Source organism: Bombus pyrosoma, linkage group LG15, assembly GCF_014825855.1.
Source record: "Bombus pyrosoma isolate SC7728 linkage group LG15, ASM1482585v1, whole genome shotgun sequence".
Lineage (NCBI taxonomy): Eukaryota > Metazoa > Arthropoda > Insecta > Hymenoptera > Apidae > Bombus > Bombus pyrosoma.
This window is the reverse complement of record NC_057784.1, coordinates 4943711-4956944: the sequence shown is the minus strand read 5'-3', so window position 1 is coordinate 4956944 and position 13234 is coordinate 4943711. Positions and strand designations below refer to the sequence as shown.

Genomic DNA, 13234 nt, shown 5'->3' with positions numbered 1-13234 from the left:
TATTTCTATGAAGAAGAAAAATTTTTATTCGGCTCTGCTGATTGGATGATGCGTGTTACGAGCTACCGCAAGAACCTTACGAATTTGAAAAGAATTATGCTATTTGCAGCTCTGTCTAGAGTCCAGACCATTCAAAATTCCTTTTCGTTGGGATGTTAATTCCTTGTATAGGGATATTATTGTTATATAAATAAGATTGTTATGAACAAACTTTATAACAAATTGTGGTTTCTTTACATAATTTGGTAGCCTTGTGTATATTCAGTTGTTAAGAAACAATAGAAAATTGTGTATTAGTGGTTTTATATGAAAATAATTTATCACAAAGATAAATAATTAATGTTTCAAGCAAGCAATAATGGATGAAAAAAGAGTAAAATTATACTTCTGCTCAAATTGATTAGTTTTATAAAATTAAAATTGATATCATTCATACAAAAATTAATTTCTATGCTTATAATTACAGTTTTCTTATTTGTTTTCTACTTCTGAATCACTACTTTCTCAAGATGCAATTGGTAGGATTTCTGTACCAAAGGTACCTTTGCAGAAGGATGATACAGTTATCGAAAATGATGATAAAGATTTGCTATCACATAGTGATATGAGTTGGGAAACTATGGAGGATAGATATATGTTATTTGAAATTGCATCTAATGATTCTATATCAACTACTTCAAAGTCTTCATCCAATGTAAATTTTGCTTAATATAAAACTAATTTTATTTTATGATATAATTGAAATAATTATAATTTATTCGTTTTCACAGTCCAATCTTTCATTTTCATTGCTTGATCAAATATCACTTTCAGTAGATCAAAAAATAATACAATGTGCAACTGAAAACAACTGGAGTAGTTATGCTCTAGATATCAGTTTATGGGATGATGGTAGAGCACCAGTTAAGAAGTTAAGAAATCTTAAAGAAATATCATTTGATGATATAGAATTCTGTGGATATCTTACTGACAGACTAATAGGAGTTGGAAAATCATTCTTGACTAAATCTCCTGAAAATAGTCTTTATATATTAAGCAAATGTATTATGAGAAATATGGTATATTATTTTATATTAGAAACATAATATTTTATAAAACAAATATGATGAAAACAACCTTTTTCCAGTCACTATCAAATATTACAATGTTAAGTTACCACCGTTATTTACAATATATTGATCTTGCATATAATTATATTACAAATTTATCACCTCTGGGAGGAGTACCTTACTTAATGTACTTAAATGTAGCACATAACAGAATGAATACTATTTTAAATTTTTCACCTCCTTGGTATTTGACATATGTAAATTTATCATACAATTATATATCAAAAATGCATGATATCAGTGATTTCTGGAGTATTGTTCACTTGGATTTGTCACATAATGCAATTGAAACCATTACTGGTTTGCAAAATTTGAAGTTAGCATGCCTTCTTATGTAATTAAATAAAATATGACTTTATTTATACATTACGTATTTTATTTTTAGATATTTGAAATATTTAAATTTATCATATAACTTAATTGAGCACATTGAAAATTTGGATAGATTAAATATTCAAGAACTAAATTTAGAAGGTAACTGTATACTGTCATATAAATCTGCTATTCCTGGATATGGCATAAGTACTTTATCTGATTTGCGGAAATTATATTTAGGATACAATAAATTGTCTACTTTAGAATTTTTTAAGGTAATAATTCCATATTTAATAATTAGATGAATATTTAAACTGTAACAATGTGTTTAAAACTATAGGATGCATATAGTTTACGCGTGATAGATTTAAAGTTTAATAGAATCAATGATTTATTAGAATTATTAAATCTCACTGGTTTAATACAAGAAGTAGATTTTAGAGGTAATAGTTGCACAAAGTGGCCTAATTATAAAGCTGTACTTCTATTTTCCTTACCAAGTATACAGATTATCGATGGTGTTAATGTATCTACTTCAGAAAAGGTATATAATCAAGTATTGATAATTATCAACTTATATAAATTATTAAAGAATTTATTTAAATAGATTGCTGCAGTTGCTCTATTTGCACCACCAGTAAATTTAACAGCTGCTCGCACTATAACAAAGCTAACTTTATTAGAGCAATTAAATATTCCTAAAATTGATCTCCATGTAACACCATATGATGAAGTGAGCCCACCTATAATAATACTCACAGGTCCAAGTGCAGTGAGAAAATTATCTTTGGCTCTTCACGCGATCCAAACATTATCAAAGAAAGTAATATTCTAATTAATTTTTAATATGTCGGATTAAAATAATAATTTATCACAGGTCCAATATTGTCAGTGGTATACAACAAAAAGCTCAGAAGATGAAAGTGAAAATCAATTTTACATTTTTGTAGATAGAGAAGAATTTAATGATATGTCTCGCCATGGAGAATTTTTAGCAATTCAAGAGAGATTAGGATACAGCTATGGATTTCGTTAGTTAGATAAATTAAATTTTCTACAAAAATATCTTCCAAGATGCTTTCATTTATATTTATATAGATCACAATCAAATTGCTTCCTTAAAATTAAGAAATAAAATTGGTATAACACAAACGGATTTACATGCAACCATTCAAATGCGTAACCGGTACTCCAATAGTAGAGCAGTTCTTGTGCTCCCGAAAAATGAAGAAATCCACCGTGAATGGATACAAGAAAGGTTTTATGTTTATACATGTACTAAAGATAGTAAAGAAAATTTATTATCTGAAGAAAGTTCAGCAATACCCATAGGAAGTGATATAAATTTTATTAAAGAAATTTTAAATGATGTATGAACAATTTCATATCTTTATTATACTGCTCATAGTGCTACAAATATTATTTTAAACTTGCTTATAGATTATAAGAGATCTTAAATTACTTCCCAAAATTCCACTGGCAACAGAAACTGATGATAAAACAACTCATAATACATTGGGAAATGTAACAATATTTGATGATGAAGCTGTGCAGGGTACAACAGAAATGAAAGACAAAACATCACATTATATTAAATTTCAGGAACAAGACATTAATTCACATTTTGATGATAAAGGATTACGAGTATTAAGTTTGCCTAGCACTAGAGGTATGCAGGATCTGGATGGGCATTTTTTTCGATACCGGGACCGGTTATTGAAATTTTCGGAATTCTCGAAATTGACAAGTTTCCCGAGAACGTCCGGATTTCCCGAAAGTGTTGGGATTTCCGAAAATGCTTGGGATTCTCGAAAAATCCGAGAGCCCATTTCAAGATTCGCTTTAATGAATACGATCGTGGTTTCGAATTTTTGATTTTTTAGACGTTTTCGGAAATCACATTATGAAATTTATTTATTTAGTTATTTTTACTTATTTAATTTATTAATATAAAATTATGAAATGTGGAAAATTGAGCGGAAATAGTGCACCAAATAAGTAATATCTAAATATATTTTATTTTAAATTCGCATGTAAAACAGCTGATTTTTCTACGTTTTCAGACAGTATTGTGTAATAATACTGTTACACTGAACAGGATAAGACTACTATTTGAAATTGTGGAGAAACTGACATTTTTACATGCTATTTCAAAATAAAATATTATATTTAGATATTACTTATTTGTTACACTATTTCCACTCAATCTTCCACATTTTATAATTTTATATTAATAAATTAAATAAATAAAAATAACTAAATAAATAAATTTCATAATGTGATTTCCGAAAACGCTTAAAAAATAGAAAATTTGAACACAGTCTTATTCATTAAAGCAGGTCTTGATACAGGTGATTTTTGAGAATCTCGGATATTCTTAGGAAACCCGATACTTTCGTGAATTCGACCCAATCCGATGTATTTCTGTTTCATTCCAACTATCGGGTTTCATACATTTTCTAGTTCTTGCATACCTCTATCCAACACATAACAGTTGTAAGTAATTTTATTCTTTTTCTCTTTTTTTTTTTAGGTAATTTTAGATGAGCATTCAAATGTTATAGTGGAAGATGAACAATTAAGGCGTAAAAGACATCAAGCAAAACTTTTGCAGCGTCGTAATACATTGATTCGAGGAACAGTACCTTCGTTTACAGATGAACTTAGTGAATCAAGTGAAGAACTATTAACAAGAAGAGTTTGTATTGAATATTTTACTTTTCTTTCGACAGGCAGGGTGTCATTGTTTTCAATTAATATATGTATAAGATTATATAGGTATAAAATAATACAAATCTGTAATTTATTTTAAGTCGCCAGAAATGGAAAAACCAGAAGATATGAAAGATTTCTATACCGACTTGATATTAAAGTCAAGAAAAATGTACCTAGATCAACATGTGAATAAGCCTGGATTTTTTTCCTTGGTGGTAACATGTCTTCGATAAAAGTAAATTAAGAATGCCAAATTCATAATTTATCATTAGAAAAACTTTCGTATAATCATCATTTTTCAGCTTCTATCAGATGATTATTTTAAAGCATTTAACAAATTAATTAATTTTATTTATGAATTATACACAAATTATTCTTTTCAAGAACCTAAATTTTTAGCAGAACTTAATCATTTTTCAAAGATTGCTATTCCGGCAATGATCGATCCCATTATTGATGAGATAAAACAGTAAGTTTCAATTTTTTTTATATCGATTGCTATGTGTAATATCATTTGGATTTATTGATTTGTAGATCTTTATCAACACCTATATTACAAAGAAGAACTTTGTTGAGAATGTATGGTGTTACTTCATGGAAGGATTTGATGCCTAGTCAAATAGTAGAAGATTCAACTGATGTTGCTGATTAGGTACAAGATAAATGTTCAGTTATAAAACTAGTTAATCCACTCATAATTTATTTTTTAAAGTTTTAATTTTACTAGTTATATGATTATCTTGTACAATGTATTTTATTGATAACAGTCTGTTTTTAAATAGTAATATATATGTTACAAAAAATGAACACATTCTTTTAGAAATACTTTCATACAAGGAACTCTTAATTGGCACAAGAATACATATTTATAATTGCTTTACTTATTTATGCACAGTTGATTTATATGTTAGTCTGCTAAGTTTAAAAAATATGATAATAGTTACACATGTATATGATAAAAAATAATTGGATTTGTTTAAAGCGTTTTTCAAGTATATTCTAATAAAGTAATTATTTGTTAGAAATCTAAAGTTTCTGTTTTAATGCTCAATCACATTTGCATTTTATCAATAGAAGGAAGATTATTGCTTAAAAGTGATATATCTGATGGTTCTATGATTACATGTAAATTTGTATCATAGTTTGTACTTCCCAAGGATATTTTTTGGTCACTAAATGTAACTGCAAAGGAATTTTCGCCAATTTGAGGTAAAGAATTTTGTAGAAGTACAAATCTTGCTTGATTGTCAATAATATCTAGTTTAGAACGATTCATTTGAATCCAAGTTTCTTGTAATACACTGTGTTCAGAATCTACCCTTTTTGATAGTTCATTATGTTCTGGTTCAACTTGAAGAAGTGTACATTGTGATTGTTTAAAATCAGATTCACTATTCACATTAGAATGATACTTCATATGATCATTTAAGCTTTTTTTCTGTTTAAATATCAAATTACAATGATTACATCTGAAAATGAAGTTATTAGGATAAGTATTATGTAAGAATTACAAGCTTTTAAATATACTTACTGGAATTGCGTTTCTTTAACTTTCTTTGCCTTATTTTCGTGTGGATCATGAATTTTTTGATGGGCAAGCAAATTATATCGTTCTGCAAAACGTTTTCCACACACTGTACAGCTATATGGTTTTTCACCTGTATGAACTCGCATATGCCTTTTTAAATGAGATGTTGAAAGCAAAGACAAATCACACATCTAAAACACAGAAATACTTAACTGTTTTGTATATCATGTTTCTATGCTAGTAATTACTTACTTGACACTTATAAGATTTTTTACCACTATGTGATAATCTGTGCATATTGTATGATGTATGGTGTATGAATCTTTTACCACACAATTCACATTGATAGGGCATTTCACCGGTATGCATTGGTAAATGCCTCATAAGTGCTCCTTTTTGTGTAAAGCATTTTTTACAAAAATTACACTGAAATGGATTTATTCCATTATGCATTCCAACATGTATTTCCAATGCATGTTTATGTTTATATGCCTGACCACATTTTTCACACATGTATGGTCTTAATGTTGAATGAGTTTTCATGTGTATTTTTAATTCAGTTGATGTTTTCCATACTTTATCACAAATAGGACAAGAATATTTTAATGATTTTAAATCATACTTTGGTATCTTTATTGATTTTATAGGTATTTTTATTGGGTCAACTGCTGACACTATATATGTATTATAAAGATTTAAACAATAAGTAATGAATAGATAATTTTAAAAAAGGAAGCTTATGAATAATAAATAAAATATCACCTGTTGTGTTCACAGTATTTTCTGTTACTTCTATAATATTTTCAACATTTTGTATTTGTAATATATTGTCAGAAAATGTGGATTTTGTTTTTACAGTGTTTTTTGATTCACTTTCAGAATCTGTCAGTGAAATACAGCTTTTCTCTCCAACATGAATTTTTAATGCATGCATATTTCCTGCAAACAAATATCAACAAATATTTTTATATATTTCTGCTATTAATTTTACATTTATTTTTATTGATTTAAATAATCCCTCTTTACCTTGCGAATTAATATTACATGTGTTACCACTATTAGTTAATGCCACTGAATTATGAAATATATCATTTTTTAAAATTTCATCTTCTTTTATATCATCATAAATATTATAATCAAATGACTTTGTGCTATCTGCTTCATTATAATTGATTGTTTCCTTTTTTAAGTGTTTCTTTGTTTTTGTATTTGAAATACTTATATTTTGCATTATTGTATTATCTTGAACACATTGTTCTTGTACTATTTCCTCTACTTCAGTAGCATTTTGTAAATTCAATACCTTCTTTAAGTTCTCATTACTATTATATAATTTTTTTGCTTCTAATGCTATGTTTGTACTGATATTCAATTTTGTACCATCGTACATTGATCGTTTAACATTTTTTCTTCTTTCACGAGCACGATATATTTTCAAAATCTCACAACGTATGTTTAAAACAGTTTTCTGTGCTTGTTCTAACATTTGAAACAAATTGTAACATTGCAAACAAATGTAAGGGTCTTGTAATTCAAAAGTAGCTGTACGAAGTACTCGTGATACAAAATTTACTAACAATTCTCCTTGACGAGGGAAAGATGTAGAAAATATATTTACAGAAGATGAAGGATCAATTTTCATATCGCATATTGAGCAAAATATATTAGACATTGGCATCATTTTGTTTTACCATTAAAAGTTGATCAGAACGTTTAATTGATTATTAAACTCTTACTTTTACTTAACTCTTTTTTGATAGTATATGTTGTTACTTTATAATAAATAACAAATATAAATATGACCATTTTGTACGATAATCGTGTATTATTCTTTGACAGTGCATCTTAAATATAACCTTTACTATACTCCGCGACATAACATATCGATAATAATTTTATGTACGGGATAATTTTGAAATCGTGCTGTGTCTCATACAATTGATAAAATATATTTAATGTTTGTTTCTTCAACTATAAGTCATAAATTATAAATTACAAAATATAATTCTTCATATGATTCCATAGTGGGACATGAAACACTATAAGCATCTAGCGGTGAAAAAGTAAAACTAATCGACATGTGGTAAAACTAAAAAATCCAAATTTCTTGGTTTCTAGGCAGAATTAGCGATACTAATCGCAGTAAAAATTTTCGCTGGTAGATGGCATCACCATGTCCAAAATATGGTACTTTTACAGATTTGATTTTTTCACTGCTAGGTGAATGTAGTGTTTAGTAGCCCGCCAACTGGACAATTTTTTAAATCTGTTTAAAACTAAGTAACCAGCGAGATTATTTCAATAAAATTAATTTCAATTATTTCTATAGGTTCTAAATATCCGTTTGAGCTCTCGTAAGTTAAAAAATTCTGCCTAGGAATCGAGAAGTTTATTCATTTTGCTGTTAATTCAAAATAATTAATTCCATATGTATATACATTTCAAGCGCAAATATTTTAAGATTAAATGTTGAGAACGGTATGTTTATTAACCTAGGTGAATTTGTTTTTTTATGCTGTACAAGGATAATGAAAGATAAATACATGGTTCCATTAAAAAAAGTGGCAATGAACTTGAAATCTCATGAAACAATGATCATGGATAAATAATATTTCCATCAGTGCACGTGTTCCTTGAGATACTGTAAATTTATCCAGGAAAGTGTTTTCATACAACAATAAATAAGGCAGATATCTGGGCGATCCCATGTAGCTGAACTAGCCTGTGTAATAATTCTGCAATAAAATTTGTTGATGCAGAAAATGTTTTTATTCATTTCATAAATAAAAATTCTGTACACAGTACATAAAATATCAACTATATTATATAATGATTGTCTTTCTGGTCTAATAGATTAGATTATAATAAATAAACAATAAGTTATTACATATATCATATTTTTCAAATATTTTTTTTTGTTAAAAAGAAAGTATATTTATATATTTAATTATATAAATTTTAATTTAAAATTATTCTAATTTTAAAATTTGATCTATATCAGAATCTAAATCTGATATTTCTGATATAGATTCTGCATGTAAGGTATTAGGCGTTTTATCTCTTAAATTACGCGGTGCTGGTTGTGGTAGCAAATCATTCGTTTCTTTAGAATTTGTTACAGATGCTTGGAATGGATTTACTAAAAGAGAACTTATACTAGTAGAATTTATTTGTTCATTGCTCTTAATTTGATTCTCTTTATTTTGCATGTAAGTTGAAGAAAATATTGTTTCAACCGATCCTACAGGCTTTTGTCTTACCATATTTAGCTGAAAGAAAATACGTATAGTTTAGTATCATTAAACACAACAAGTTTTGTAATACCTGATCTTCTTACCTGTGCTTCAAGCTTTTTTGATATTTCCGCAATTTTATCACTTTGTGCAGTCCTTAATACAATATTACTTGAACCTTTATAATCTTCTGATTGAGACAAATGTTTTTGCTTGTCAAACATACTACATAAACGCAAAATTAAAATTACTTATAAAATTACTATAGTACTATATTATTTATTTCCTACATGGAGTATAGATAATTTACACACCTCGAAGAATTCCAATTACTCTCATTTAACTCTTCTTTGTCCGTAACATCATCGGAAGATGATTTTATACTTTCATTATTAGTTAAATCAAAAATAACTTTTTTTTTTGTCAAACTACTTGCTGATCCAGTTGTAGATTTTAGAACACTTTTATTATGTTTTGGAGATATGAAAATACTTTGTAAATCCTGTTGCATATTTGAATTATCTATACTACTGTTTTCAATAGATTTGTTATTAGCTAAATCTTTATCATTTGGTATTATCTTAAGAGTTTCAAGAGTAAATAAAGATTTCATTTTGTTGAAAGAATCTCCTCTTATTAAAATCTCTTGAGAATTTGTTGTATGTTGTATATTTTCCGAAGATTTTGAATTGGGAGAAAATGGTAATAATTTTTCTATACTTTTGTAATTTGCAATTTTTGTAGCTTTTGTAGGCATTGATTCATTTTTGAGTATATTTCTAGCAAAATCCTTATCTTCTGGTATAGAATGAAATTTATTTGATGTTGTTGCTTCCCCTAAAAAAAATTATTGGAGTTATTTCTTTTCAGAGAAATTTATTCATATATGAATAATAGTAATTACCAGGATCATGTTGATGATTAAGGTCTTTCGCAACCATTGATTTGACAGTGATTATTGGTTTATGTAGAGGTGAGTTTTTAAATTGTTTCACATTTTCAGTAACCTTTTTCTTCTTAGATATTTTATTAAGAACTTCTTCAATTATTCTTAATTTAATCTGATGATATTTTGGAGTTTTCTGTGTTAAATTAAGAAAAAACAATGTTAATATTTTTTACATAACAAATTTACATAAAAAATTTAATGGCATTTGTCTTACTTTTGCAGTTAATTTATGATGATGCTTTAAAATGTCCATTTTCTGTTTGAATGTTGCTTTTGGTATTCCTTGCCATTCCGGATCTACTCCTAAATCTCTTAATTTCTGTTCAAAAGTTTCCATTAAACTAGTTTGTAATCTTTTATAAAATGAACTATGTCCTATTATTTTTTTAGGTAAATGTGTTTTATGTTCATGAAATGGGGAGTTATTGTGAATTGCAGTAACACTTTCTGTGCTTGAGTCAGAAACAAATGATTCTGAATTTGATGCAAATGATATATTGTCCTCTAAGGATTCTGATGTTTTCGTATTTTTAATGTTAGATAAAAACTCATTAGATATGCTTTTATTACAAATATCCTGCACCTTACTTGTGTCAGGTTCATCACTTTTTATAATTATGCGATTATATTTTGTGTGTTCATAATTATTTCCTTTTTCAGGCACTGAAATTTCTGTGTCTGAAATATTACTTGAACTGTAATACTCTAAATCCTTCTCAATAGTTTTCACAGGATCAAATATTGTATTATTTGTATTTTTTATATCTTTTTGCTTAATATTTCTTTTATTTTCATGCATAGTGGATTTGTTTCTGGAATTCGAAACTTTCTTTAAATGAGTATTTTCTACTGTTAATGGAAGCACTTTACTTGATAAACTTGAACTTATTGTAGTGTCTATCACACTATTTCCAACAGTAATTTGCTCAGTTTTTGTATTTGTGCCATTTTGTTTTGAATTAGTTTCATCTGATGCTTTTAAAATTTCATTAAGTTTGTCTAATATTATAGGTGGACTACGTCTTCTCAGTGAATTATTTTCAAAATCTTTATTTTTTTCATTCAATTGTGAAACATTTATTTCCTGTGATAGAGATTGTAACTGTTTGCTTTGTTCCAATAAGATATCCAACTGATTCGCAGTTTGGCATTCTAAATCATTAACTTTTGCTTCATACTTGGCTTTCATATCATCAGCTGAACTTTGTGTTAATTTTAATTCTGTGATAAGCCTCTCAACATCTTTTTGATGTTGATCCTCCAAATGTTCTATTTTTGATTTCCAATAATTTTCCTGAGCTTGTAATTTTGTATGCATGCTCTCTATGTCTGGAGTAAGCTGTAAAATGTTTACAAAACAAATTAATAAAATTCATTTCATGAAAAGTATATTTTACTTACCTTGTCAAGTAATTGATTCTTTAGCTTTTGAAATTCTTTCTCTTGCTGATTTATTAATGTTTGGATATTTGTTTCAGATGTGTGTTCATGCATGGTTTTTTCCTTTTGCCTTAAATTCTGTTGAAATATTGATGTGTTTATACATATACACATATATATGAATATTTATATTATCATTTAAATCATTAGTAAGAAGTTTTCAAATTTATTTACTTTATACATACATGTATTTCATCAAAAAGCATGGTCTTCAAATTTTTTATTTCTTCTTGATATTCTTTATACTCTGAATGTTCTTTAGATTTGTTACTATCGTATCTAAAATTTTCATTTTCACTCTCAGCTTGCCTTCTATTATAACTTAATATTTTTTTCTCTGGAATCCTTTCAGACTCATTCCTTATCACCTTTTCTGTTTCATTTAATCTTTCTTTTAAATTCTTTATTTCATTATGCAACTTCTCAGTTTCACTGCGATAGTGCTCATGTATGGGAGAAGCAGGCATGTATAACTCTGATGCATAAGTATGACGACGTATAATATGTGCACTTACAAACATAGGAGATATAAAAGATTTTGGACAATGTGGACACTAGAAAAATAAAATAGTTTAATAAAATTTTTGCACGATTAAAACTAGTATTTTTCTGTGGAAGAAATGTTATTACAAAAATGTTATTACACAAATTATTTCAACAAGAACAATTAATACATATTCATAATTTTATTACTTTGTAAATTTCGCCATTAGTATCTCCAATTTTAGTTTCTATTAATTTACTTTTTTCCCTTATTTTCTCTTTCATATGTTTCACTACTTCTTCTAAAGCAGTTATTTCTTTTTTCAATTTAACATTTTCTTCAATTTTTGATCTTAGTTCATCTTTTAGTATAATTACACTATGATCTAAATATTGTTTACAATATAATAAATATTCAACTGCTAACTGTGCAAGACAAAAGAGTTTCACAAAGTTGGGATCTAAGATTTTAACATCGTATTCACTTTCTAAACAATAATCTATTACATTATTTATATTATCATCAATGGAATGGAAATCTCTTTCTCTTATAATTTGATCTATATCTATGTTACCTAGAAAAAAGGGAATTTTAAGTATAGATTAAATATATCTGTTTACAAATCATAATAGTAAAGAATATATTTGTCATACTGCGTACTTATACGATTCCAATCTACACGTGTTCTGGATCTATGCATATTGAAATAGAATCCAGATTCTTTTGCTAATTTTGGAAAATCATGACACCATTTGGTGCCAATACGAAATGAAAATGCCATTACTGTATTTACAAGTCTGCTGATACCTATTCACACATTTCTAGCTACTATTTCATAACTATTAATTAATTAGAAATATAATATTATAAAAAGTGGTAAATGCAAATTGTGTTATTAACTTCATGATTCTGGTATTTACAAATATATAACACTACTTATTGTTTTTATACATTTTGGAGGTTAGAAGAAAACAAACAAAATTTAACAGATATGATATATCTATAGAGTACTATCTATTTCAATGATGTCTATAGATTTCATTCATTTGTATATCATATTTTCTTATTGGGATTTAATTTAAAAACGTATGGAATGAGTCAAATATTCAAATAAAATATTTAAATAAAATTTTTTTTTAAATAATTTAATTATACAACTAAGAGTATTAGAATTGTTTCATACTCAAATCCTAATAAATTATTTGTATATCTAAACAATTTTAGATTGACAAATTTTGAAATTAAATAGATATTAAGTGGAATATATGATTTATTTAAAAAAAATGGGAAATGGTCGAAGAAATATCATATATAAAACATAATGTTTGATTTCCATGTACTTAAGAAATTCATATATGTTTTATCAAGAAATAAATTAATTTAACTAATTCTATATATTTGAAATACATAATTGAAGAAAGCTATATTTTAAAAAGTTAGATTACTAATCGGTGAAAAAGA

The 13234-nt window shown here is 26.8% G+C and overlaps 3 protein-coding genes across 3 annotated transcripts; 1 reads left to right on the top strand and 2 right to left on the bottom strand.

Annotated features, from left to right (window-relative positions):
- Positions 1 to 93: 93 nt before the first annotated feature.
- LOC122575891 (leucine-rich repeat and guanylate kinase domain-containing protein-like) lies at positions 94 to 4814 on the top strand. Its single transcript, XM_043745380.1, has 14 exons — positions 94 to 373; positions 467 to 694; positions 771 to 1058; positions 1127 to 1425; positions 1495 to 1699; positions 1765 to 1968; positions 2032 to 2247; positions 2302 to 2455; positions 2523 to 2794; positions 2865 to 3296; positions 3958 to 4122; positions 4238 to 4354; positions 4442 to 4608; positions 4674 to 4814. Exons 1-14 carry the CDS (start codon positions 359 to 361, stop codon positions 4789 to 4791), a joined length of 2880 nt encoding a protein of 959 aa, XP_043601315.1. The 5' UTR covers positions 94 to 358; the 3' UTR covers positions 4792 to 4814.
- A 376-nt stretch (positions 4815 to 5190) lies between these two features.
- On the bottom strand, positions 5191 to 7740 carry LOC122575919 (zinc finger protein 41-like). The gene is made up of 5 exons (XM_043745429.1): positions 6694 to 7740; positions 6430 to 6606; positions 5920 to 6341; positions 5671 to 5858; positions 5191 to 5608 (listed from the first exon to the last, which is right to left on the bottom strand). Exons 1-5 carry the CDS (start codon positions 7346 to 7348, stop codon positions 5191 to 5193), a joined length of 1860 nt encoding a protein of 619 aa, XP_043601364.1. The 5' UTR covers positions 7349 to 7740.
- Positions 7741 to 8498: 758 nt separating this feature from the next.
- LOC122575918 (zinc finger protein Dzip1) lies at positions 8499 to 12967 on the bottom strand. The gene is made up of 9 exons (XM_043745428.1): positions 12434 to 12967; positions 11983 to 12347; positions 11475 to 11843; positions 11251 to 11367; positions 10064 to 11188; positions 9805 to 9982; positions 9215 to 9737; positions 9005 to 9125; positions 8499 to 8936 (listed from the first exon to the last, which is right to left on the bottom strand). The coding sequence occupies exons 1-9, from the start codon at positions 12552 to 12554 to the stop codon at positions 8637 to 8639; spliced, it is 3219 nt and encodes a 1072-aa protein (XP_043601363.1). The 5' UTR covers positions 12555 to 12967; the 3' UTR covers positions 8499 to 8636.
- Between the last annotated feature and the right edge of the window lie 267 nt (positions 12968 to 13234).